Source organism: Phlebotomus argentipes, unplaced genomic scaffold (genome assembly GCF_947086385.1).
Source record: "Phlebotomus argentipes unplaced genomic scaffold, Phlebotomus argentipes genome assembly contig_6, whole genome shotgun sequence".
In the NCBI taxonomy this organism is placed as follows: domain Eukaryota; kingdom Metazoa; phylum Arthropoda; class Insecta; order Diptera; family Psychodidae; genus Phlebotomus; species Phlebotomus argentipes.
In genome coordinates this window covers 3,910,175-3,937,175 of record NW_026776145.1, presented here as the reverse complement: position 1 = coordinate 3,937,175, position 27,001 = coordinate 3,910,175, and the positions used below count along the sequence as shown (strand labels likewise).

At 38.8% G+C, this 27,001-nt stretch overlaps 2 protein-coding genes across 4 annotated transcripts; one reads left to right on the top strand and one right to left on the bottom strand.

The window, feature by feature from the left end:
- Positions 1–2,520: 2,520 nt before the first annotated feature.
- On the bottom strand, positions 2,521–22,133 carry LOC132257795 (uncharacterized). Of its 3 annotated transcripts, XM_059754847.1 has the most exons (8): positions 21,939–22,133; positions 19,065–19,377; positions 18,654–18,762; positions 16,586–16,805; positions 15,526–15,703; positions 15,062–15,198; positions 14,582–14,679; positions 2,521–2,613 (listed from the first exon to the last, which is right to left on the bottom strand). In XM_059754847.1, exons 1-8 carry the CDS (start codon positions 22,081–22,083, stop codon positions 2,608–2,610), a joined length of 1,206 nt encoding a protein of 401 aa, XP_059610830.1. In that variant the 5' UTR covers positions 22,084–22,133; the 3' UTR covers positions 2,521–2,607. The 3 variants fall into 3 exon arrangements, with proteins under 3 accessions (XP_059610830.1, XP_059610823.1, XP_059610814.1); XM_059754840.1 differs by lacking the exon at positions 2,521–2,613 and having other exon boundaries at positions 14,026–14,676; positions 21,939–22,128; XM_059754831.1 differs by lacking the exon at positions 2,521–2,613 and having other exon boundaries at positions 14,026–14,679; positions 21,939–22,125.
- A 2,864-nt stretch (positions 22,134–24,997) lies between these two features.
- On the top strand, positions 24,998–26,267 carry LOC132257828 (actin-related protein 10). The gene is made up of 2 exons (XM_059754869.1): positions 24,998–25,145; positions 25,208–26,267. Exons 1-2 carry the CDS (start codon positions 25,075–25,077, stop codon positions 26,256–26,258), a joined length of 1,122 nt encoding a protein of 373 aa, XP_059610852.1. The 5' UTR covers positions 24,998–25,074; the 3' UTR covers positions 26,259–26,267.
- The last annotated feature ends 734 nt before the right edge of the window (positions 26,268–27,001 follow it).

Sequence of the window (27,001 nt, the reverse complement as noted above, 5' to 3'; positions counted from 1 at the left end):
TTCCTAGTAAAGGGTGGAAACCTCATAATCATTCCAACTTTCCACTATGCATCCCCTTCGGATGCAGCGACCATAAAATGGAAATGTTGCCCCCACATGGAAGCCTCGGTGGAAAGTTTTGGTCATTCACGTGTAAGCCAATTAAGTGTTTTAATTATGAAAATGCCAGAGTAATAATCAACTATTTGATGTAAAGTGTACATGTTGGGAATATTGCGTGTGGCAAATTTCGCATAAAGACGAGATACATGCTTTGCAACGCTACATAAGTTGCAGTATTGCAATATTATGTACCTCCTGCGCATTGAAATTCCATCTCTCAGGAGTGTGTGCGTCTCCTCAGAATGTCGGCAACATGAAGACAATGTCCATTGAATTACGGGTATTGGAAATGGATTCTCATGTGTGTAACTTTGTTACTTTAGTTTAACACGAAATAACATTTGGGGCGTGAACTTGTATTGGACTCCCTCACCACTCTGGCTCCTGATGCGAGGCAACACTCTTGCAGACAAGATACCAACTCAAATGGAAATTGGACGTCTGGGAGTTGAGCACAAATGGAACTTTATGATTTTCCAAATGAAATTTCGCCATACGTTTCACATTTAATCACTGTGTGGCGATCCTCCTGATAACATAGAGAAACCCATCACAATGCTTATCAGTGTTATCGATTCTCATCTCGAAATCACGTCAATTTCATGCATTTTTCATCAAAGTGTCTTGCGGGACTCTGGCGTACATTGTACGCTGGGGCTGATATTTACTATATGAGATTCCATGTGTATGCGGAAAGTTTACCCCTCGATACTGACTAATCAACTCTATTCAGCAATTTTCCTCCCTCGTACGCTCTCAGGGATCTTCTTGGTGTAGCGAAGGCACTCCACATTCGAAGGAAGTGCTCAAGAAGGGATTACAACAATTTGCATGTGAAATGTGTAACCTTTCACTTAAATTCATTTACGCTAACTAAAGTGTAATGTGACAAATTTATAATATTAATACGCACAGTGTGAGAGCGAAAGACAAGCACACCCTGTCTTTTTCAAAAATTACTCACTTTCCCCTCTGGGGCCAAAGTTAATTCTCTCTACACACATTTGATGGTGTTCTCTACTAAACATGCTGGTGATTAATTTCCCTGGATATTATTAATTGTCTCTATGTAATAAGCACAAGGATGGAGACTGAGCGGGCGACAATTAATCAAGACAACTTTAAAATATCAACCCATTCTGTATAATTGTGAATTTGGGATGTGTTTTTAGATAATTATAGCAACTTCCCACGCTTTAATTTTCGCACAATTAATTGATTTCCCCCGAGGATGTGCCAACTGTGCGGTATTCTCGAGCGCAGGAAAACACAATTAAATTATTTCTCGTGTCAACAATTACCTGATTTTGTGTGTTGAGATTGTTGGCGAGACTGAATTATTCTGCACTGAAAAATAACAATAAATTATGGGGTTGTGTTCTCTGGAGTAAATCCAATTTATCTCAAAAGTATTTCTTATCAAGTATTTTATGGGAGTACCTGTGTGTACACTTCGTCCATATTTGCTATGCGAAATTCTTGCTGATGTTGCTGAAATGAATCCTTTCGATATGGGATACTTCTCAGAAAATTGTCTCTGCTTTAGTGCAATTTATATGATATGGATATTTTCGGCACTTCAGGTAAGAATGTTTAAAATGAAACTCCAACCCTTAGAACAACAAGGAGTTAATGATGAAGTCCTCAAAAAATTTTGCATAGCATAGCAACATTGGAGAACACTTACGTTTCAGCAATAGATTTTGATTAATTATGTGTGGACGAATTTTCTCAAGACTAGCCTAAGTTTAACGAGAATCGCACTTTGACCTTTTAAATTCGAAAACACTTGTAGCGCTTACGGCCAGTAAACAAAGGTCAAACATCTAAATTTGTATGAAGAAGACAAATTAATTTTGAGACAAGGTGAAAGTACCTTCCATGCTTGACTTCTCACTCACTAAAGGGTGTAATTTTTCACATTCCACGTCCCTAGGAGCTGTCAGGCACTCGAAGAAGAAGCTGTTCCAGTGTCAAAGTGTACTGAGCATAGAAACACCCAAGAAGTTTACTCACCCCATTTATCACTTGCCATCTGCTTCTCAAGCTGAAAAATTTGCAACTGCAAACATAACTTCTCAATTAAACGCAGTTGCGGAGCGTGAAAATTCTGAAAATTTTCCCCCAAAAGTACCACACAAAAAGGCAATATTTTGGCACAAGTTGAGAAACTCGGAGTTTTCAATCAAATTATCAATTCAATGAAATGCTTTCAGTGTCCCATTAGGCATGTATTGATTTGCATTTTCAATCTATGAGAGGAGTATGAATAAATTCAGTTTGCAAGTTGTTTCAAGCTTAACCCAATTTATGCTTACGAAGATATATTAAGGAAATTGGGAATATGAAAGACAAAGTAATAAGGAGCTGCACGTTACATAATACATACTTGAGTAAATAAACAATTAATATCATATTCCATATTCTTGATTTAATGTGATATCACATTTAAAACGAAATTCTTACAATAGATGAGCAAAGTTGTTGTCTACAATAGAGGAAATTTCATATCTGAAATGAAATTTAAAAATTCTATTTTAGAATTCACTTTTATGTTTTGGAAGTACAGCAAGTGTGTTTTTCTATTGGGTAAAAACAGGACGAATACAAAATAGACCATGAGGATGATGTAAAAAAGACTGTTCAAGTGCAATATGAGAGAGAATTTTTGCAGCCTTCGGCAAACATTGACCGCTCCAGTGAAAACTGATCCCAGGAAATTCCATTTGCAGAAATTTGCTGAGAGAGGTGGAATCCATTAATTTAGTCTATGTGACTCAGTATATCACTTGAACACGCCTCATTCAATCCATACTCCATTAATTTGTATTCAGTAGAGAGGCTTCGGGGGAAACGATGGGCACTTTAGGGAGGCCCCCTTCATGTACTCCATTTTACAATATTGCTTTAATGTTTCGCCCGATAAGTGAATCTCATTTATCAATGCACTTTCTGCATTGTATACTATGCAAAAGACCGCAGAATGATTTATGCATCTGTTCGCTCACGAGAAATTTCAATTAAACCAAAGTGTGTATAAAAATTATTTCATAACCATCAGTTTTGATTCCTCATGTCTGTTCAAATAGGTTTATTTGCCCGAAATTGTGGAAGATTATCATGGATTCTGTTATCCATATAAACCCCCAATTCGAGAAAGAGTTTTTCCATTTTCCAATGATCACCAGTGAGCAAACGGAGAAAAAATAGCACTGAAGAGATTGTAGAAGATAAATTGATGGAGATAGCCAGCAATTCACCCACATTTTTGTGCTTCAACTCTGTCTACAAAGTGTATGTGTGGAAAACAAATTTCCATTCACTCTCTACAACCGAGTGTTTTCAAAGAAGACCAAGCAAAGCGCCAGATCGCAGTGAAGTTCAGTAAAAGCAATTATTTGCTGTTAAGCTAATTAGAAAGTGGGTCAGTGTCACGTGTGTGAGCGGATTTATTGATGTCCAATGCATATCCAATGCATAAGACGCGCTTTGGAGCTCCGAAACGAATTCCAGACTCGGAATATTGGGTTGATGTCAAGACATAAATGTGAGTTATCACATGACATGAATTTCCCGTGCCATAATTTTTTTTATGTGATACATTTTGGAGGGAAAAATGTACCAGTGGAAACATATTCCTTTTCGGCGAGAGCAATTTTTGTGAGGGTGGCAGAAATGTCATAAAGGAGAAATTATTCTCCGCATTGTTTTGTTTGCCATCACGTCATTGGGAGGCTTTATATAACGAACAAATGCACCCGGTTTATATTTTATTTATGGCCATCATCAGTGAAACAAAGTGATTTTATGTACATTTTTCCCTCCACTGTTTGCTTACATACACACATGTATATATTCCACCTACTGACACTGGAAAAATCTCCAAAAGTTGTTCTGTGAAGGAGAAATATAAGTGTGGGGTTACATGGTGAGATTTGTTAACATTGTGGGTGATTTTGGTGGCGGGAAGAAAGTATCCAATCCATTTAGATAAAATATTGCAAGTGAACCCCATTAGCAGGACCATCCATAGGGCGTGAAACGTGTGAGAAAATTCTCATAAGGATTTTCTATTTGTGTTTTCCTTCACCCTATTTTCTCTCCTTTTTCCCTGCATTGCTGTCGCACAAGCACGAGTGGCTCTCGCTTGCCTGGCAAAAGCACCCTGACCTCTGTGCGAGCGAGATCCGAAAACAATATTAGGATTTTCGCTGGCACTCTCACCCTTCACTGAGCCTCTTATTCACTTGCAATGCTCTAAAACCGGCCATTTAGACGTGCATTCTGAGGCGGGAAGATGCGACCATCCTAAAACGGATGCAGACCCCAAATGGTAATGCAATTAAATTTACAAACTTTTTCACCCTTTTTGCCTTTCATTCTCAAAACTCACAAACTATTTCTACCCTTGGGCATATTTTCACTCCAACCACTGTGGAAAATTGGTGGGGAGAAAATTGATGAAATTATTTTTGCTGAGTGAAAGTTTTCCAGCACATCACAATTTTCACGAGCTTTTCCGTGCCTCACCCAACCTACGCCTAGCGGAGCAGCATCAAATATTGTGCTGCAGAAGAATGTATTCGGATGGAGACATTGGAGTGGGTGGAGAAAAATGAGAAATGTAATAGAAAATCGTTGAATTTTTCTCATTCAATTTCTTATTTGTATTCCTCAACCGTGAATTACAATGTGTTTCACCCCACGAAAAAAAACTCAACTTTTTTATGCCAAATCCGATTATGAAATTTATTTTACCAAAGCTCAATTTGGCTTTACACGCTTGTACATTGTTGGCATTCTATGCTCATGAGAAAAAACATTCGTGCCTATACACTGTTAGAAAGAAACAAGGGGAAAAACCAAATGTAGACACAATATTATACTGAAAAATGCGAAATCTCAACACTCATAATAAATAAAATCAATGGCTATTAATTTGCAAATTAATTATTTTTCACTTAATAAAAAGTGCATAATAATTTCAATTTGGCTACACATATAAATAAACTTAATGTTTAATGAAATGCACAATTTGCGTGCTGATAAAAAGCGGAACATTTTTTCCACCGTAAAATGGGATGAAAATTGTGAATTAGGATTATAACCCTTAATCCAGGCTTGTCACATTTGAGCTCTGTGCCCCGATATTTATTTTATTTTCAAATTCCACACAAATAAAATGATAATGTATAGAGCACAAACATTGTGCTGAGGGGCGAGATTAAAAGTGGGCGTTTTTCATGCGATACAAAACACTCTATATGGTTTGGGATTATGATGAGCTTTAATGGAGGAGATTGGGTGGGTAATATTATTCAAAATCCGTAACAAAATTTCCTTTTCAGCATTTTTCTTTTGAGATTTTTTTGTTGATTGAAAAGTTATTACGCGGGAAGTAGATTTTGATGGAAAGTAAACATAATTTGGACATTTTATGTGCCACTTTGGACTCTCTGAATACCTAATTAGATTGACATTTCGGCGAAATAGGAGTGTATTCAGTATACAGACGTAAAGAATTTGTAAAAGTCTCGTGTAAGTAGAGAAAAATCAGTGAATCGACTCCTAAAAATTTTAACTGAGTACACTCATCATTAAAATTCACACCCTGTCACGTCATTACGTGAAGTAGATCACGTCTCTGGTGAAAAAGATTCATTGTGGGGAGAAGTTGTAAGATGCGAAAACTTTGAGACATGTTGCTTATTATCTTTGCTCCCCTTCTCACTCACACTTTGGCGACGTGAACAGTGTCTCTCCATTTAAGGCAGACGCGATGCTACTAATTTCAAACATACATAAGACACCACATTATAAAGTGAAATGAGCCTTTCGGAATTTTCAAGTGTGACAACACACCAAATTTCACCCCAACACTGCGTCGTGATTTCACGTGCGAAACTTTCCAAGTACATGGCTTCAATGTGTTTCAAATAACTCACACTGACTGAGCAGTCTGATGCACACGTTTGTTGAGCAGTCTGACTGAGAAAACCCCGACGAAGATGTTTCATCTCAATTGCTAATAACATGAGCGCACAATTATCGCAAATAACTTTTGTGCAGCATCGCAGCTTTTTTATTCTTCGTCGTAGTCCAAGTTCACTTCTCAAGATAGAATGAAAGCCTTGGCATGGTGGTCACGTTTGAGTACTTTAATTGGACTTTTCGTCATCCAGTGGATTAGCTCTGTTAATAATTCGGTTATAAAAGTAGGAGAAAATACATGTTTTATTTCCCTACAATTTTAATGATTCAATGCCAATTATGGCAACACGAACGAAATTCAAAACGCACTCAGAGACTTATTAGTCTCTTAAAAGAGAGCAAAAGTAGAATTTGGGACAAAGTGAATACGGAAGATTCTTCAAACTTCCTCAGCGTGACAGAAAGTTTAATCGGAAGGGGGCCGGAAGACGTGTCTATTTGGAGAGAAAAAGGCAAATCACAACCATGCCGAAAATGGTCAAAACTTCGGGACGTAATTTTTCAGAAAGGTGAGCACCATAAATAAAAGTATGTACATAAAATCTCACGGGCGTGAATAATAAATGTTTAAATTTATTCCATCGTGTTTGGGCTAAAGTGTAATTTAGAAGTGAATTTTCTCATCAAATGAATTATCTTCCTAATAAGCTCGCAACTCCATCCCTTTTCCCCAGTATCACGGTTGCCACTTTGTTAGTCTTCCACGGGCCAGGAGAAGGGAAACAAACGAAATTAAAGGCGGAAATCCACAGACAAAGTTTGCATTTTGGTCGAAATGCTCTTTATTTACTGTGGGATCGAGTGGAGGGCATGAGATGACTCAAAAATCAACATTAGCTGCTCATACAAGTTACCGCCAACAAATTTAAAGTTTGCCAACTTTGACTTAAAGGTTCATGGCTAGTAAGACTCCTGCGGTATTGCTTTCACTTACACCCGCAATTTTGTAAGCTTCACCAACCACACTTTGGTTTCCACTTTATTTGAATATCCAATGGATGAACTTAATTCAAACTCACTAAACTTAGAAAATTTCCACCCACACTCTGAATGCCCAAGACGCTCCGGTCAAGAGTCATTGTAAACCATTAATATTTTACAGATAAATAAAATACTAAATGTTCCATGATATTCAATTGGATGAATTTGCAGATTATTCACAATTTTATCAATTTCACTACTTCATCAACACAAAAATACATTACAATCAAGCCCTTTTTGAGCTCCCTTTGCTTCCTTTGAATTAAATCAATTTGTGTAAAAAATGGAATTGCATTGTGGGCGAATGTCTGCGGAATATTCAAATGGAGTTCGGGTGGAACATGGTGACAAGAGCTTCATTTGGAATCGTGGCAAGAGAGGGTCGATTTAGCGTGATCTGTAGAAATGCGGAGACATACGGTGGGTGTGTGAAGACGAAATGAGGGTAAAATTAATAGCTGAGCAGATAAGGAACTTTGTCGCCACCGCCCTATTTTCCGCAATACTTTTCACATGGCACCAGTAAAGACTGACATTTGCAATACTGTAACAATTACTAAAGGATTCCCACCCACTCCACCGTTTAGATAATTTTCATCGTCGCCACAAGAGACACATTTCCGTCCATGGAAAATTTCACTTAACGACACTTGATGGCTTTCCATTCCCGGAGGGTAGAAAATGATTTCTCGACTTTTCTCTCTGCCTCGAGGATTTCTGCTCACACCCTGTGACCCTCTCGCCGGGACATTCGCGGCGCTTTGACGGAGACACGCCAAAAAATTACACCGCACAATGGGAAGGTAAACATTAGAATTATTTTCCTTTCGCGCAGTAATTTTGTTCTTCCACGTCCTTAACTAATTCGTTTTCTCCCTCGTCTCGTCAATCAAGTAATTTCCACTCTCTTATTTTTTATTGTATCAACCCACAGAGTGCCTAAAGAGAGAATCAAGGTTATGTATGTATGTAATACAGTGTAATCCATCAACAAGCCTGAAGAATCAATGAATAAATTAATTTTTGAGCCTCAAGGTAACCCTCAAAAATCACTGAGGCATCTCTAAATTTGCTATTCATTCATCTATGAAACTCTCCTGGGCGGAAATTCTTCGATATGATTCCATTTTCCACTTGACAATTAATTGTCAAATTGTGCAAATTGCTTCATGTTCCGAGTGAAATTTCCTACGACCATGAAAATCTCATTGGTGTGCTGTTGTGCGAAAATCCCCACAGAGAATCGTGTCAGTGCGCGAGAAAATGCTGCACAAGAAGATGGTATTCCCCAGAGGAGAGCACAAGAGGATCTTCGAGGCGCCAAAGACGCCCGCCTGTGCCGAAGGACCAACATTGCCATCGGCGAAAGGAGGTCGGAAAATAATTTTCCTCGATAATCCTTCACAAAGTTATTATTATTTGTAGTTATACCGGGCGCAAAATATTCAAATATATTCATATTGGAGTCAGTGAAATGCAAATGAATGTTCCTGTGAAATAATTTTCATTCAACGCGGTAAAATGAATGTAGAAACTGAGCTCAAGAAATTGACGCGCACAAAATTTCACTGGCTGGAAAATTATTTTACCTTCCCGCGATCACCTCGCGGGCAAGAAGCGCGATGAAATTACTTTGCGGAGGAGACAAAAGAAGCTTTCGAGCTAAATCACCTGTTTGTGAGTGAATAATTCCATACAATTTCACTGCAACTGAGGAGACGTAATGATATTTCTTTGTTTCTATTTTTATAGAGAATCCGTCTCAAGAAATTAAATAGAATTTCATTAAGTTATTGTTGTTTGCATGATAAAAGATTTAATTAGCGCTGTTTATCACACTTATTTAGATTTGTTGCAATTTCAGAGAGCATCGCTAAGTTGAATTAATGGTCTTTCCGACTATTTCAGTTTTAGTTTGTGGAATTTGTTCTCTCTTTCTCATTGCTGCACATTGTAGTTTTAATACATTTCAAATATTCAAATAGCTGTGTAAAAAATGGTGATTGTGTTCTCCAATCACCATTAATGCAGCAGAGAACACTGGCTCTGTCGCAATTCTCTTATTCCACCCAAAATTGTTCATGATTATTTAACAAAGTTCTCTCCTTCATATAACTTGCATGAGGGTCTATACATAGACAGTTACATGCATTATTTTATTTCAGCTCAAATTTCGGAATGATTCTAGAAGTTGATAAACTTCTGAACTTAACCAATTTAATAAATTATCAAAATTTCACATTGTAGTTTTCATTGCGATTCAACATCATAAAACTTTTCCATGCATCAAATTTGAAGGGAAATTAAAACAGAATGCAATCAACTGTGGAATAGAATCGTAGAATCAATAATTACCTATGCAGTCAACTTGGGGATAATCTCAAGTCCTGTTGTGTGCACGAAGACATTGACCAAGGAATGCCTAAAGCATTCAGTTTCATGCTCCGGCAAATCTCAATTTAATACCAATTTCCATCAGTCTCAGAGTGACTTCGACAGACCGGAAATTCGGATGCAATTTTAAAAATTATTGCGCACTTCCGATTTACCATTCAGTTTAGTTTGTAATTTAATGAAGCCTTCACGTACAGCTACCATAATCTTGGGGAATTCTGAAAACAGACAGCTTCATTAGGGATATTAAATTTTCCATCGACTGACACTCTAAAGTGGTATTAGGGGTAGGGAAATTGACATAAAGTGGAAATTACGGGTGCACGACAAAAAGTGTGAGACAAATAATGGTTTAGTTGGAGACTTAAGCGCCTCCGCCCCGGAGCTGTCGCTTTGTTCTCCACTGCAGGATGCTGCAAGGATGTCAGGCAAAATCGATACGGGGTGAGTAAATTGCAGAATCCTTTAGGAGCTAATCATTAATAATGACACACCACAATTCCTTGACAAATGTACTGAATGGCAAAGTTGTGCCACAAGCACTTGAGAGTGCCCCTCAGCCCCACACTGGGCGACGGTGGGCAACGCTTGATAATATGCAGATGGTCATTATCTGGCGCTCGGCGTCACCCCACAGCGTGTAATGCGCCATCATGACAAATAATTGAGGGTCTCCGAGGGCAGTACGGAAATGAATTTATCGGCCGGATGTGACCCGGAGGGCTGGGGTGTTTCGGGGTGTCACTCAACTGTTGATAGAGTTTTGTGCTGTCGTCCGCTCCGCAGATGGATAAAGTTTTCCACCCAAGCAGAGCAAGTTGGAGTGTTATGCTGGTGTGGTTTAATGTGAAATTCAATTTTGAGGGAATTAAACCAGTGACAAAGACACTTTAGCACTCTCAGTAGGCGGCTGCAAATAATTTTGTTTACGTCAGCCAAACGTCTTCTACGGTGACACGTTGAAATTCAAAGACCTGCCACAGTTCAGACGGATTGCGATCACGAAATTGTGGTGAGACAAAAGAGACGCTCTTCTACACGTGCAAATCTCTCAGATGAATTTATTGTGCCACCCACTCGACAGATTCATTTAAATTTATTTAGCGCTCTTGCCCTTTTCCTCCACGCATAAATGAAGTTAAATGGCGCAGAGATAAAAAAAAAAGCTCAACTGAATATCGACACATCGGCACATGACGAGTATAGTCAATTTTCCTGCTATTGTGTAGCGAAATTATCACGCTGTGAATTTTAATATTTCCAACAATTATTGTCAGTGTAAACAGTGATTTTTACACCTGTCACAGAATGCATATTGAAAATCCCCGGAAATGGCAATATAAATCACATGGATTATTTTCAATGCGGCAAAAGGACCCACATGCATGTATGTCAAAGGCACGGTTATTTATTTTGCATTTCGCGCCACATATAAATGCGGTGCTTGTCGATTTTTCACCAAGGACTTATGGACTTTTTTTCAAATGCAGAATGAATTTTACATTTTTGGATTCGGTCACTCAGAAAAAAAAGGAGTGAAAAATAGGTAAAGCATGCTTTCCTCGGTGAATGCGCAAGTTGTGCAAGTGCATTAAATTAAAATCAATTGTGATGGCGTGAAATGCACACTTTATGCATTCGAGATAGTCGAGAAATTTCTTCTAGCGAATCTCTCGACAATTTCAAAGTCTTATTGCCTTTAATGCTTACAATGTATTTTATCTATTAGGTCTATGTAAATTTCATTAGGTAGTCTGAAAAAGATTTTAAATGTATATAATTTAATTCTTTGTAATATACGCATATATATAGCGAATGCAAATCATTATATAGCCTTTGATGTGAAATGCGCGTTCGAGGGAAAAATCAACATGATCGAATAATCTCATTAAATCGCCATAAATTAGCTGGCGCATGGCGAACATGATGGCAGAACGATGGTAAATAGCAAAGCAATTATTTGCATTTGTTGCATTTTTGAAGAGCTATGCAATGTGGAGAAATTACAATTCCATGTCGCCAAATCACATTTTTCCGGGGACACATTTTGTCATATGCTGCAAAAAAGCGCATTAGAGAAATTATTTTACTTTTTTGCCCAACTCATACAGCAACAACTGAGAAATTGTTGCAGCACATTAATATTGGTGCTGGGAACACGAAAAAAAGCGGTGGATGGCAGAATCTGCATATGGAATGCGAATGAAATGCCATTTTCCTAAGCGCAATTTTCAAACCTCATCCCAGGGCACGGAATTGTTTACACTATGGTAATTAAATGCTTCCTCCATCTCACATGGTTTGTCGACATTTTGCCATCCAGGGCGGAAGAGGAATGACACAGTAAAAACACAAGTTCTGCAGTGGTAACACAAGAGCAAACGAGCTGACAGGAATATAACTATATTGCCCGTCGGGGTTGCGTATTATGCAAATATTTCGACACCCACTTTGTATTGTCGTCGTTAGTTATAATTGCCTAAACGTGCAGCCCTGTCGCATATCGGCTTCACGTCCAACTGCGAGCCGGAATAGATGGAGCATTTTCGAATGGACGCAAGCATTACAGGGAATATCCATTTGTCACCGAAATGAGATTCAATGCTCAGGTAGCATTCAGTGTAAGACATAAAGGATGCTTCCAACCTTGACGAACATGTTGGACAGTCTTAGATAATGTTTTCAATAGATTTCGCCATTGTAGCTATTCAATCGTGATTAAATTGTACAAATATTCTAAATCAATATTTTTGCAATAAGTAGAAATTCCTCTTTCTATTGGCTGATTGTGTTGTTTAACATTATATTTGTCTTCACCACTCAATGTTCCCGTTGGCGTATGCAAAGCTCTGGTTAGATCATGGTATGAGGGAAAGTGGCCGCCAGCGAACACATTTAATATTATTTCACGTCTATCGATCACGAGAATAGCCTCAAATTTCCTGACGGCTGCCAAAAATTAATTAAATAAATGAGCTCAACTGGCGTCACGACTCTTTCAGCAACAAATAATTGTGATGAACGTTAGACTTTTTCAACCACTCAATAATGTTACTTCTTTTAATTCAGAACTCATGTCATCGCATGAATGATGGGAAAGTTGATTAACATAAAGTTCATCCCATTATTCAGGCACACTTTAAACTACCTATTATTTCACGCTCGAATACAACACTGCCATTGTATATGAATTATTGCTTATTTGCTCTATGATTTAGATACCTAATCTTCGTAGTTTATGTTTGTTTATTCTGACTAATCAAGTGTGTAATTTAGTGGAAGTTGCGAATTTTGACAAGTTGACTCTGTGAAAATGTGTATGTCAACAAAAGTTTCCCGAAAATTGCACAGCTTTAATAAGGTGAAAATATTTAATGGTAGGTAAATTGTGTGAATTGGATGAATTCTTTCGGGAATGGAAGTATACTTTATAACTCATTTGGAGTGATGAATAATTGAAGTAAATTGGACGCAATGAGGCGTGTACATTATATAAATTTATAATTAATCATATTTGTTACAGGCATACATTTAAAATATGGCTAATTGTGGAATGACTAAATTTTCATCAGTTAGTAGAGTTCTGTTATCATATAATGCACTGAAAAATTGACAGGCTTCATTATAACTAATAATCGAAATTCGAACCACAAATAAGTTCGTGCCAAGTATATAATGTGCAAATTGACGAAAATATCAATACTACTCACCCGTTTGAATAAACACATCGCACGATGCCAAATAAATACATTATTTTCCGCATTTCTATTTAAACGTCTTTTAGAAAATTGATGAAATGAAATGGTATTTCGAATTTGCGTTTTCAAATACGCCTCCGTTAAATTTTTGAATGACTTTACAGTATAATGCGACGTTAATTAAATTGGATTCCCTATGTACTAATTAGTGTAGTTTGATCAAGCTCACAGGAAAGCAAATGCAAATTGTGTCCTAATCAAACATATCGACCGTCTGATTAACTACGTAAATTATGTACTTTTTAATTGTTCGCTATATATCGAAATGTATTCCAACATGTTGAAACAAATGATTTCTAAATTCAATATGTTCCGCATCGCAAAATGTTGCATTTGATTCTAAATTAGATTAAAATTAGCTCAGGGATTTAAAGCCATTCAATTTGCAATACACGTAATGGAAATGCATCTCTGTTGCTGTGAAACGTCACAAATGTTGCACGGAAGTGACAAGGAAACTTAATTGAATAAGTGAGTGTATAAATTATTTGCACGGTATTGAATATTTGCTGACTATTCTTGTGAACCTTGGAATATTATTTCCATTTGCTAGAACACTTTTTTGCTCGCCAAAAACCCCACAGGAGAGATTGGCTGATGTCAATGAAAATATCGGTATAAATAACTTTTGCTCACTGCTCTTTGTCTGAGCGATATAATTTTCACGTGGGAAAACCATCAAATGCTGCAGATGAAATGTAGAAACAGAGGTGGAAGGAGATGCTCCATTGATTTCATTTTGCGCCACAAAGGACGGCACCAAGAAAAGCGACTTCTTCTAAGTTTTCTATTATTCCCTCTTTATTTTCTCCATGTCATGTAAACAAATTAATATTTTCTTTATGGGCATCATTTTAGTAAATTAACTTTCTTACAATTTCTGTGTGATAATGTTTAATTCGCACATCCCAAATCATCAACGACTATCTCGTCCGTGTTTTGTATAAATATGACGGATAAATCGTCATTAATGTGTTTTCGTGTTTATCCCTCCATCTAAATGCTCTCATTTTATTTTCGTTAAATGCTCTCAACAATTTATCTAATTTTAATTACTTCTCATCTCCCCACTTCATCTTCCTTGTCTGAGGCACAGCGAGATATGAATTACGCACTGGACCTTGTTATTTATCATACTTGTTGTTGCAGGAAAATCTCGGAGCATTTTGTGTAGCTTTTTCCTTGCACTAACTTTCACGTTCAGAGAGAAATGGCCACATAACGTCTATTTTATTAATTACATTAAGTCTCTAGAGAATTTTCAGGGATGGATGATTAAATAGGAAATTAGATGAAGAAAGTTTTCAATGTGTCTTCTTCACTCCACTTCATTCGCACATTCATATATATCGCACCTTAGTTACTAGGTAGACAATAAGAAGTGGCCATATGACTCTCGATGCAATTTCCAGTGGAACTCCTGATCCATGGTAAAGCTCAGCTAAGCTTTCTGCTGTCGCAGTACCAGCAAAGACGCAACATCATGGAAAAGAATATATTCGTTAGGGAGCATGGAAGAGTAAGCGTGAAACAAGAGGCTAGAAGCTAACGTAAATTAAAGATTCTTTTCGGTTTTTCAGAAAATTATCACTTGAATAGAGACTCGCTTGTTTAAAGTGGTGAAAAGAAATCAAACGAAGACGGATTGTAAAACCCCATTTCAAATCATTTACTTTGAGATTGTTAGTCTGCCCCTTTGCATTGCACGTAATATAAAGACAGAGTGTAGTTGAAAATGTTGTGGAGCATCAGGAGTGAAAAATAAATTCAATAAAAGTCACTTCCCACCCACTATTTCCACTCTGTAATACAAAAAAAAGAAACTTCCTGCTTACCATTGAGGACGTGAACAGATGTCGTGAAGAATTGTGTTGGTCCAATTGAGCAAGTGTAGTTGCCAGAATCGGATTTATTGAGTCTTGCCACTGATAGTGTTGAATTGGCTCCTTCATCCATTAAATCTGTCCGTACGCTGTGGAAAAAGGATAACAAAGTCGTACTGTTTATACGATCATGGACGAGCACGGACACTGTGAGCACCGTATGATTTTCTTTCATGTCCCACCAGCCATCCATATCCGGGGGATAAAGTGGGATTTTCCTCACGGAAAGCACCCACTTGAATGTAGGTAATTGGACAAACGTTTTCAATCACAATCATTCCGTGTTATGCTTCACAATTTGTCTGGCAAGGCGCCAGTGGGCGTCGAGAGGTTCGCGCTCAATTGACTAAGATGGATACTCCTTTGAGTGGCGAAACGAGGCCACACACATTTTATTGAACATGCTGTTGACGCACCTGATTCCACCCCGGTTGGTGTCATAATTCAGCAACGATTCCCCGTGGAGCCAGTGCACCATTGACGTTGTCATCCTGACGTGGCGAACAATGCAAATGAGCTCGAGCGTCGAGTCCACTTCGTAGTATTTCTCATAGAGAGGTGAGCTCTGTTCGTCCACAATAACCACTTCCGGCTCTGTAAGAAACACAGCACGGGTCGAGGCTTGAATAATGATGCTGAAGAGCAAAGGTAATTGGCAGAATGAAAGCCACACCATGCAACACTAATATCGGTTTCTCCCACTAAGACTTTTATGCGCCTCGAAAGGATAATTCTCTCTTGAGCGCTGGATAGAGACAATTATGGGAGAAATATGACCCACGTCATGCATCACTTTTAAAAGTAACCTTATTAACTGCACTGTGAGAAATGACCGAGTGGGTGGCAAGTGGGCTGTAATTTGAATGCAAATTGACAGGACTCCGTAATACTTTGGTATGGAACTCTATGTGCACTTAATGCCTTGCCTAATGCGCATTTATAGGACGTGAAATATTTAATACAGCGATTCATTTCCCACACAAATTTATATATTGCCAAACTTTGGGATAGTAAAGTGCAATAAATTTCACGTCATAGATTTCTAATAACCAAAATTGTATTATAAGCTAGGTTAGAAGAGATGAATTGATTTAGCGACACGTTTTCATGAGGTATGTAGAGACTTATATTTTATCCAAGGAATTAAAAAGTATTGTTCTTCTGGTTATTTCGTTAAGTGGTTTTTTAATGGCGGAGAAAATGAGATTAAAGATATTTAGCATATTTAGAAAGAAGTCGGAGCAGTTCAGGAAATTTTCATTATTTGAAAGGAATTTTACTCTGCTATATAATGTACATATATAAGAATTAGTATATGTGAATACTAACGAGGTGATATTCAACTGAAAGGATCAGACATCAAGCAGTGTTGGAATGCTTTTATATGCTATTTCTTATCTCAATTAGCATTTCGAAACTATCCACTTAAGCAAATTGCTTTAATGGGCTGTATTAAAATATTCGATTTTCACTTACCGCTGACGTAGAAGTAGATCTGGATGACTCGCGGTGGGTGAGTCGAAATTTGGCACTCGTAGATTCCTTCATCCCTCTGGTCGACCATCGCTATCCGCAAGCGCCAGTTGTTGGGATACTCGAAGTCGACGCTGAACCGTGAATCCGCACTGTAGGTATGGTGGCCAACGGTGAGTAACTGCAGTTCATCAGTCTCGGGATTTCGACGCACCCACGACACCTGCAACAAGAAGAGACTCCCGCGGGAAATGAGGTGTGAGCGAGGCAAGTTTCGCGTCGAGGTGCTCTGTGAGTGTGATGAATTTCATCACAACGGGCGAGGAAAAAAGAATGGGGTCTCAGGGCATCACACAGGAGGATTAGAGGCATCAAATTCTAAAGTTGCGCCTCACCCCACGAACTCCCGTCACCCAGCCCGGCCACCCAGCCTTCCGGCGAGCTGCGAAAGTTGCAGGCACGAGAAAAAATATGCAAGAATCATGTTGTGAAGCTTTGCTGTAAATCCCTTCTCTTGGATTTTTCTTGATCCCCAGTGGGGCAAATTATATAACATTTACTGACACTCTCTCTCTCTCTCTTTCAGCCATTCTCCATTTCACAATTCCAAGTTGAAAATTCACGTTTGGCAATAAAACAGAAAATTTAATTCCTGGCGCTGCTCGTGATTCAAATGCATATGCTGTGTGGAGCAGAGGCAAAAAGTTCACACTCCACAGGAGCACATGTCTGCTTTGAGAGAAGCTTCACTCCACACACACACACAGCTTCTGCATTCAATATACATATTGTGTACACAGTGCAACACATTTTCATGCATTCTTTACCGAAAAGGTATCAAATATCAATTACTGAAAGAGGAAACTTTCAATTTCTCGACAGAAAAATAGCGTAAAAAGAGTTGCAAAATAAAATTTTAACAGGTATTTTCTCTGCTTCATGGACTTCTCAATTCCACACTGGAATTTTCTCCAAAATAATCTTAAACTTGCATTAGCAAAAGTATATTTATGAGCACAGGTTTTCTTGAGGGATTGAAAAGAAGCAAAATACATTTAAAAATCCAATCTCGAATCAACAATAAATCTACTCTTCCATCTGTTCATACAATGCAAATGCAACTTCGGTCTCAGAGTAAGAACTATATTCCAGGATTTGTTACCTATACTGAACTGAATAAATTAAATAAAGTGTGGCAAGAGAGAACTGGGAAAGTAAATTAAAATACAGTGCATTTAAATTGAAATATAAAACAACCTGCGGTATAAAAACGTAAACACTGAATCTTGTAACCTATCATTTATCAAATATTCTTGATGGCTTTTCTGTGCAGAAAAATTATCAAATTGAAATAAAATAGCACAGAGACAATGCATTGAAATGGATTAAAATATTAATTGATTATTTGGCGTAATCAATCAGATATAGTAATTAAATACATGTGGCATTGCTGCTTTTAATCCGATTGTGCGAATTATCGTCCGCGTAGTTAAAGGGCTTCAGTTTAAATCAAACCAAAAGAGCTAAATTGAATTAAACCCGTAATACGTTAGGTATTTGTACCATTTTCTCTGATCAAAATATCTGCACATAAACAAATAATATTTCACTTATTACACTCATGCCCGCAAATATGTATAATATCTCTCGAGAGATTTTAACGAACAATAGCAATAAATTTAAAACCTCGCCATGAAAATACCGATATTTTCCTTAGATTAAATAGAAATTTCCAATTATGAATTCTTTATGATGTTTTCCACATTTCGTCCATCTCCGTCGAAGCGATATTCAACCAGAGTAAATATTGTATCTGAATAACGAGACACTTTTATTGTCTCTCGTGAATTTACTCACATGTGGGCGAAACTTTGCTATATATCGCATCTCACGGCAACTGTATGTGACAAGATGAACTTAGAGAATTTCCCACAAACTCGCCAGAGTGATTGTGTCGCGGTGAAAAAGAGGTGGAAGACGAGCCATTTTACAAGGTGACGAGGAGACGTGGTGTGGGACGAGGTGGAAATCGGGGTGAGATTGTGAAAATGTGATTAGAAATGTCAATTACCATTTTGTCTGCGAGATACGTGATTTTGCAATTAAAATGTGCCGTTCCACCCTCTCGAACAGTCACATTTGCTTGACTCGAGATGCTCTCTTCGAAGCGTGGGCCGAACCTGAAAAGACTCCTGTTATTAGAACATATTGAACGTGGTAAGGAAAGACTCAAGAGATTGTGCTAAATTATTCAATTTTGTTTTCTTTTTACCACAAATGTACAGATGGAGTGAAATTGGTTTGTGTTATTCGAAGTAAACCCAATTAAATGCAATGAAAGGTATTTCTTCTAATTGGTATATTCTATTTTTCCATGATGTTCATACTGATATTCTGAACTTCTGTCAGGATAACTGGCTCCACTGCGAGAAGTGTGAAAAATTTCACTCTGGCACTTTGAGTGCGACAAAAGTGCTTTTACCTAAAGTCATGGTGATGATGCTTGTTGACGATATGCGAGTCAAAGATGTAGTTGAGCATCGGAGCGTCGGTTTTGTGACCCTTGGCCGCAGTGCCGTTCACGAGGGATGAGTTCGTCTTGGCAACCCTGTGAAATTTCTCCTCCACCGTCTTCCTCGATCTGCTGTCGGCCTTCAGCACTCTTCGCCCTGGTGCAGTGCTTGGGGGCCCCATGGCTGCCTCTGTCACCGCCACTGGGTCATTATGGTGCACAAGTGGAGCACTCAATGGTGCTTCAATGGAAGCGTCTTGAACCGCCTCAGCTGATGCATTGGCTGAAGAGGGAGAGAAAGGGAGCCAAAATTGGAAGATGAAGTGCATTTTGGTCGAGATGTCGACAGTCCTTTATCATTATTCCCACGCCTATTTCCCATGGCGAATGTTTTCTATTCTTGGCATCGAATATTTCCAGCAATTTATTCTTAACTCGCTCATAAATACATCATAAAATGATTAAAGAAACCAACAAATGGAGTCCATCAGAAATCAATAAACTGCTGCAGTTGGGATTGAGTGGAATTAAACGGAAGACGATAAAGTTTTACAAAACTTTGTCCCACAATACTTCACCAAATCAATTTACCGGCCATTAAAACTGCGGTTATCAATCAAACTGTTTTAATTATAGTGAAACATGGCATTCCGATGAAGCATCGTCGAATGCTTTGAAATACTTAATGAAGTTATTTAACCAATCTGATTGAGTGTAATTTCATTAGGACAGAAATGTACACAGAAAATTCTTAGGAAAAACACCTGCAATGCATTCTCTGTACAAGTCGCTGCACAAGTATATCAATGAGAGGAAAGAGCTTTGGAGAGCTTTGAAGACATTCGGGTTGTCTCAAAAGCACTTTCCTCAAAAAGATCCCTTTGCGAAGCTTTTGTTATCCTCTCTGCATGTTCTAAGCCAAGACAGAGGAAAGATTTACTTTACCACTCTTATGCAATGCGCCTCTTGTGAGTTCAAAGCAAGATGCAAGAGGTTTCTCTCGAGATGTAGACAATTATTTGGAATTTATTCACTTAGGGATCATAAGAAACCTTGTTTATGCGAGTCTGCCACTGTCAGGAGAGCTTTTTCCACTAAAAATACAGAGCACGTTGAAATACAACCATAAACTTGCAATAAGCTTGCAAATTCGCCACCTTTGACACAAAAGCAATTCTGCGTCGAATAGTGCTATTTCATCCCAATTCTGCAACATCCGTTTTGGAAGTTTCTGGTTTTATTGGGCGCTGTAAAAAACCACCCCTCAGATTCCTACTCAGCTCTCAGGACAATAAAGAACGACTAGAGCTCTTCCATGGGAGTTGATTTTTCCACATTCCAATTCAACAATATTTCTCCTCTTGTGAAATGTTATTCTACACTTGGGAAATGTTATGCAAATTTGGGTGGAAATATTTTTTATTCCATGGCCAGAAGCAAGAAAATGTGTGTAAAATGTGAATGTAATGTCTTAATAAGATCAGCTGTGAATTTATTGCATAATTTGTTACTCAAGTGCTGAAAAATTGATGTTTCGTCATGTCCCAGTGAAATATTTGTATAGGAAAATTTATTGCCTCATTTTCATTCTAATATTCTTTTAGGGGGAATTTCTTCCAGTAACATATGCTCAAGTATACTCTGTAATGAGGGCAATTTTATGGAGTGGTTTCACTGTATTGTGATGAGAAAGGATGTGCGAACCAGAACATGACTGAACAAAGACACTCAATACAATCTCGACGATAAATCAATGTTCAAGACAAGATGTGGTTTTGGAAGAATTTAATTTGACCAAATATATGTATTAATACCATTCTTCTGCCGTTCTTTTCATTAAGCCTTTACGAGTGTTGTAAATTTCATATTTTCCCAAATATTGTACATATAATACGCATAAAGAGACCTTTTCCTAAATTTTGAGGCCTTGTTTAACGATATTGGGAGAGACTGTAAAAAAATAACGAATAAAATCCATGTTATATCACTTTGATGCTTTTCAATACGTCTGCGGCATGTGGGCATGTATTTGCCCTGTGTGTTTGGGATTACAGTGAAATATCCTATGAAAAGAAGCCATGCGGACTCTTTGAATAAAAATTTCTGAATATATGTATAAAGAATATAAGAAATACCTCGGATTTTCGAGATGATTTTTGAGCTTCGCTCTTTATTCCCAAATCAAGAAAATTATAGAAAAGCGTCAGAGGAATTCTTTCGCATTATACATGCTTTCCATGCTTTCTATCAGTTTTTTTGAATCATACTAAAAGAGATATGCATCATCTTCTTGAGGTTCTCCACAATGTCAGTCTTATCCAACTTGTATGCCAATAGCAAGTTTTGAGAAGGAACACACCTGCCGCGTGAAAACATAAGTTTAACTAAAGTGTTGATACTTTACTAAGTCGGAAGAGAGAAATTCGAAACTTCAACACGAAAGTTACATTGCAGTTATCTAGTGGGGGGTAAAACGCAAAGCGAAACATCTCAAATAAGCACGGAATTATGGGAAAATTTTCCCACTCTTGCGGATTTACTTTCGCATTTTACATAATTAATCAACGGGGCAATTTTCCCTCTCCGCCTATTTTCCTCTGCAATGAATCGTCCGCTCAGGGAAATCGACAACACTCGAGCAATGGGGAATTGAGAAGCACTTGATCTCGGCCTGAGTGGTGGAAATTGATATAAATTGGCGGGTAAGCGAGAGGCAGAGACACCATGGAATTTGCCTCTAAATATTTCGTATTAATCATAATCGACTCTTGGCATATTTCAGTGTCAAAGCCATGTTTCCTGGCCATTGAGCGGTATTCAAATTCCTCCTCCCGTCGTGGCTACCTGACGTGGGCGACAGATTTTGCGGCGGCTCCGTGGAATTTCGCCCCAACGGGGGTGCAAGTGTCAGGGGCAGCTCCGTGGTGGCCGAGACGAGCACAGGGATGAGGGTTAAGTAACAGAAGTGGAGAAGAGTGGCCCGAGACATGGTGATGAGGCTATTTGAGAGCTTCGATCAGGAGCATCCAGCACTGCCATTTGGATAAGTGGCTCATGATATGCATGTCAATATTCCTCACTCACAGCCACACTGCACCGTGTGGAGAACACTCGAGACACATTTTCCTTTTCCTTATCACTCCAAGGCGCCCCGCACTCGAGCACCACTCACAATTTTTCACTGGGATTTACCCCCTGTCATACACAGGGCTGCTCTCTTCCCAAACTTGCAGCTCGACAAGAGCTCCGATTCACTGGAATCCTTGCGGGCGGATTAAATGGTCATTTTGATTGCCACTGAAACACTCCGTGCGGGAATCCTTCCCCTTCGCCACCAATCACAAACAATTCACACGAGCAATCCGGCGGTTGATACCGGTGCTGATGCCATAAAGTCCCTCTAGATAATCCTCACTCACACGAATTGTCTTCTCTTCCTAATCCGCAATGTTTTTCCTCCCTATTTTCACCACTCACTTCACTGCCACATGACCGCCTCCCTTTCCGTTCTTCCACACCGGCGTTGATCAAATTAGTGTCATCTCCTCCGGATTGGATTTCGCGCACATGTAACTGATACTCCTGGCGACGGTTCGCGCTGAAGCAGGACTGCGTGTCTCTTGCTGGGAGTCCGGATGAAAACTGACTCTCACAAAGTGTGGCGTGAATGTGAATGGAGAGCCAGTGCGCTGAGTCGAATGCGTCTGTGCCAATTTCTCGTCTTCTCGCCGAAATTGGGGAAGTTCACCCTGATTGAGATGAGCTCGCGGGTGGCACATGGCTTGGGAGTCGCCGCGTGTGGGGCGCAACCCTATCGCTGAACACGTTGTCTCAATGTGCATTAAATTGCCCTTGTGAAAAAAGTTCGTCCCTCCAAATCTCACAATTACTATCGACAATTGAGGATGAAGGGAAGAAGATGGTAAAATGCAGAAAATTCCTGCAATTCTCTGTGCACTTTTCATCTTCATTTCGTGTGAAAATAAAGTAAAATTATTCTGAAACTTTCACTTTATTGGCATTAATGAACTTAAAAAACTTGAAGTACTTCGATTTTGATAATAATCTTCATGTTATCTACTACTAACCTCACTGAAATCGGTCTCTTTCCACATAAAACCGACATTCTCAATTTGATATATATTGCAGCACATTTTCATTACATCTTTATTAGCAGATAACCAACATGATCATCACCAAATTGTGAAATTACCATAAAAACCTTTAGAACAATTTGAATTGCCATTTCGCTCAATTTAATTTTCCATTTTGCTTGTAAAAGAAAATTATTGCGCTTTTGTCGTTTTTGTAATAAATTAAAATTACATAATGATGAAGAAAGCAATCAATAAATGCGCATCGCTGTTTAATGCTAGAAAGTTAAACGTGAATTTAAAATTTAAATAGATTACTAGAGCGGATTAAATTATTAGCTGAAGTAAAAAAAAACCCATGTTTACTTTATAAAACCCACTCTCATCATAACAAATTTGAGCTCGCTTGCCAAGTCGTCGGCTTTCGTCCTTAATTTTGAAGACCAATAAAAACCACTGAATTGACAACAATGTGAATTTTTCAAGTCACACATGTGAAAATGCTGAGAGGAAAAATGTATTATTTGGAGAAAATTGCATCGTCGTTACTTTTATTGTCCAGAAAATGTTCCATGGCGAACTCGGCGGGGTTTTGGGGTGGAGAATAAAAATGATATTGCTTCTCATTACATTTTTCAGCCATAAAAATTCAGTTCGTCATAATAGGAGAGATGCTGAATAATTGAGTAGTTTGGGGGTGATTTTCGAGAGAGGCTGACGCACTCTTGGGAGGCGAATACAGCGCAATTGAGTGACTCTGAGAAGCTCCTTTTGGGGGCTTTTTGACTGATGACGCTCCGCAAGATGAGGATGCGGAAAATTTTCATTGAAACCATCCTCAGAGGAGTGGCGTGAACTCACTTCAGAGCACATGAGCACATGAGTCTGTCGAGAGAGGTTTGTGTATCGACGAAGACGAGAATCAAGAGCGTGAAGCATTTATATGGACACATTGTGTTGTGGCTCATAGTCAGCAGCCACCAATCAAAGTTCGACGAGGTGAGAAATTCATTTCGCAGAAATCATTCAATAAATGAACGCCGAGAAACATTTAATTGCCTTCTTTGTCAATTCATTTTCCCTCTCCCACTCAGGAGAGCACAATTAAAGTCAAAGAATTTACTTAAATTACTTTCGTGAAGCGCCATGCAGAGACACATCCGAAAATGTACTGGCGTCTCCATAGTGAGCCATAAACGAATGATTTAGAGTCTTTTCTTCCGAATTGCTAATGCAATCGTTATAAGTGTGATAAGTCAAGCATATTCGTGAGCTCCGAACGAGTTATTTTGGAAATCTTCCAATGCGATACACTATAAAATATTTAATTTATTCGGAAAGTGTAGTTGAGAATAGAGGAATTCTCAATGAGGTAATAGAGACTCATGGATATGTTTGAAAATGTGATTCCGGCCACAATTCACACACTCAGTAGAGGTACGTCCTTCTGGCGTATTTGGACACCAAAGACAAACAGAAGCTCGACCATAAGATATTCGCTTTGAAATTCGAATCGTTTTCCCACAATATAATCTCAATAGTACTAACATTATACATAATTAAATATGTTCTTTTAGGCCATCATCGAAAAGAAAATTAATTCATCGCATTTCTTTGTACTCTCAATAACATTTCGTGTCCTTAATACATCTATTAAATTTTCTCGATTTCTTTTCATGCAATATTCTTCCAATTTCCAATTGTATCGTTTCGATGGTTTCGATAGGACGATTCCATAGACAATTCCGTACATTTCCACTGAGTGTCTGTCAAGCGACAACGCTTTTACGGGGTAATATTTCTTCCACCAGAGACGCCACTGGTGAAGTCATCGAACAGTTCGTCTGTGTTTATTTTTCTCAAAAAGGCACTTTTTCTCAGGAAAAATGCCTCTGTTTGACTCTGTAATGCAAGAAAAGCCCGCTGTGGTCTTTGAGATAGGTTCCGCATATACAAAGTAAGCAGAATATTCAGTAATAACATTGTGAAAGTGAAATAATCACACCCTGACGTATTCAGGTTAGGATTCGCTGCTGAGGCCCATCCCAGATTCATCCTTCCCACGGAAGTTTTGGACCCCAACACTGGCAAGGCCACAAATCTTTTCTCATTCCACGGAACAGAGCTCTACGATAAAGTGGTCACATTCCTCAATGAGCTGTTCTTCAAGTACGTTCTCGTGAGTCCCAAGGATCGACGGATCGTTGTGGTGGAGAGTGTGCTCTGTCCAACGGAGTTCCGGGAGTGTCTCGCCAAGGCATTCTTCAAGCACTTCGAGGTGTCTCTGGTGTTCTTCGTGCCGACGCATCTGGTAATCCTCACCACATTGGCCGTGAGCACTGCTCTGGTAATTGACTTGGGATTCAAGGAAGCCGTCGTGCTGCCAGTCTACAGCGGAGTGCAAGTGCTGCACGCCTGGCAAGCTCAGCCGCTGGCTTCAGAAGCTATTCATAGCGAGATTCGGCGCCAGTTGCTCGCGTCAGGAGTCACAGAATCTCTCCTGACGGAGGATTTGATTGAGAATGTCAAAGTAAGAACTTGCTTTGTGACGAAATTCGACCGGGCGATGAAGTATCGCGAGGGAAAACCTCCAACACCGTGTCCGGACGTTGAATATCCCGCTGGCGGGAAAGAAGTCATCAAAGTCAGCGGAGAGCTGAGAGAAACCGCATTCGAAGTGCTTTTTCCGGAAGACAATGATCATCTGGGCTTACCTTACTTAATCTTGGAAGCAATTCTAAAGTGTCCTCTGGATATGAGACGCCAATTGTCGGAGAATATTGTTTTGATTGGGGGAACAGCGATGATTCCTGGCTTGACTGCGAGACTTCAGGAGGAATTGAAGCATTTGCTGGACAGCGATCTCTACAAGGGGAAACTCTTCCTCCAGTCGTTCAAATTTCACACTCCTCCCGCGAAAGCGAACTTCACCGCCTGGCTGGGAGGCTCAATCTACGGAGGAACAGACCTGCTCATATCGCGATCCCTCACGAAGGAGGCGTACAGCAAAAATCCACGCGTTCCGGATTGGACGCACCTAGACGACAAGAGGAGTCACGGCAGCAACTGAGGAAAACACGAGATCCACTTTAAGTTTAATCATCAATAATCAAATATCATTTATACTCGAAAAATATGGGAAAATCTTATGCGAAAACTGAGGCGAGCTCAATGCTGAGCGCCCTTGGAATGCCTTTGGTCACCTTAACGCTAGTGAAAAACCTATTTAAGATAATTAAACTCTATTTTCCTTCACTTAAGCTCATGATTTTTCTTGTTCTTTTTTTGTACAATTCTAATCCTAATTTATCGCCTGTGTTAATCAATTTGATCGTTTATATTTATCAAGTTATAAATGCATTATAAATGTAATCGCACTTTTCATGTCTTTTTTTAAAGTCTGCTGAGAAGGAATTTCAGTTGATACATTTTTAAGGCACACGAAACATCGGTCAAAAAGAGCGGCCAAGTCTTCAAAAGGTCCCTGAAGAAACGCTTTTATATGGGGTTTGAGTTATTGTGAAACTTTCCAAACACTAAACACAATAGAGCTACCCTAAAATCATCAGTGGTTAAATACTAAAAAAAAAAAGATAAGCCTTACAATTGAATGTGACAAAAAAGAGACTAACAAGAAACTCTCAATAAGTTATTAAAAATCTGATAAACTTAATAAAAAGTCTATCGGACGGCCTTTAAAATACAATAGATGCTCCTCTGGGAACTGCCACGCGTCTTAAACTGATCTTTCGGGAGTGTCCTGAGGCTCAGTGAAAACAATAGTACGAGATAGTAAGTAAACAAAATACACCT

Bases quoted from the DNA above. Each gene is read 5' to 3' on its own strand.
- LOC132257828 (XM_059754869.1), top strand. From the start codon at position 25,075: ATGCCTCTGTTTGACTCTGTAATGCAAGAAAAGCCCGCTGTGGTCTTT. The intron at 25,146-25,207 runs GTAAGCAGAATA...TGACGTATTCAG, and splicing joins ATAGGTTCCGCATATACAAA to GTTAGGATTCGCTGCTGAGG.
- LOC132257795 (XM_059754831.1), bottom strand. From the start codon at position 22,083: ATGTCTCGGGCCACTCTTCTCCACTTCTGTTACTTAACCCTCATCCCT. The intron at 15,704-16,585 runs GTAAGTGAAAAT...TGTTTCTTACAG, and splicing joins GATCTACTTCTACGTCAGCG to AGCCGGAAGTGGTTATTGTG. The intron at 14,680-15,061 runs GTAAGCAGGAAG...GTACTGCGACAG, and splicing joins ATCTGTTCACGTCCTCAATG to CAGAAAGCTTAGCTGAGCTT.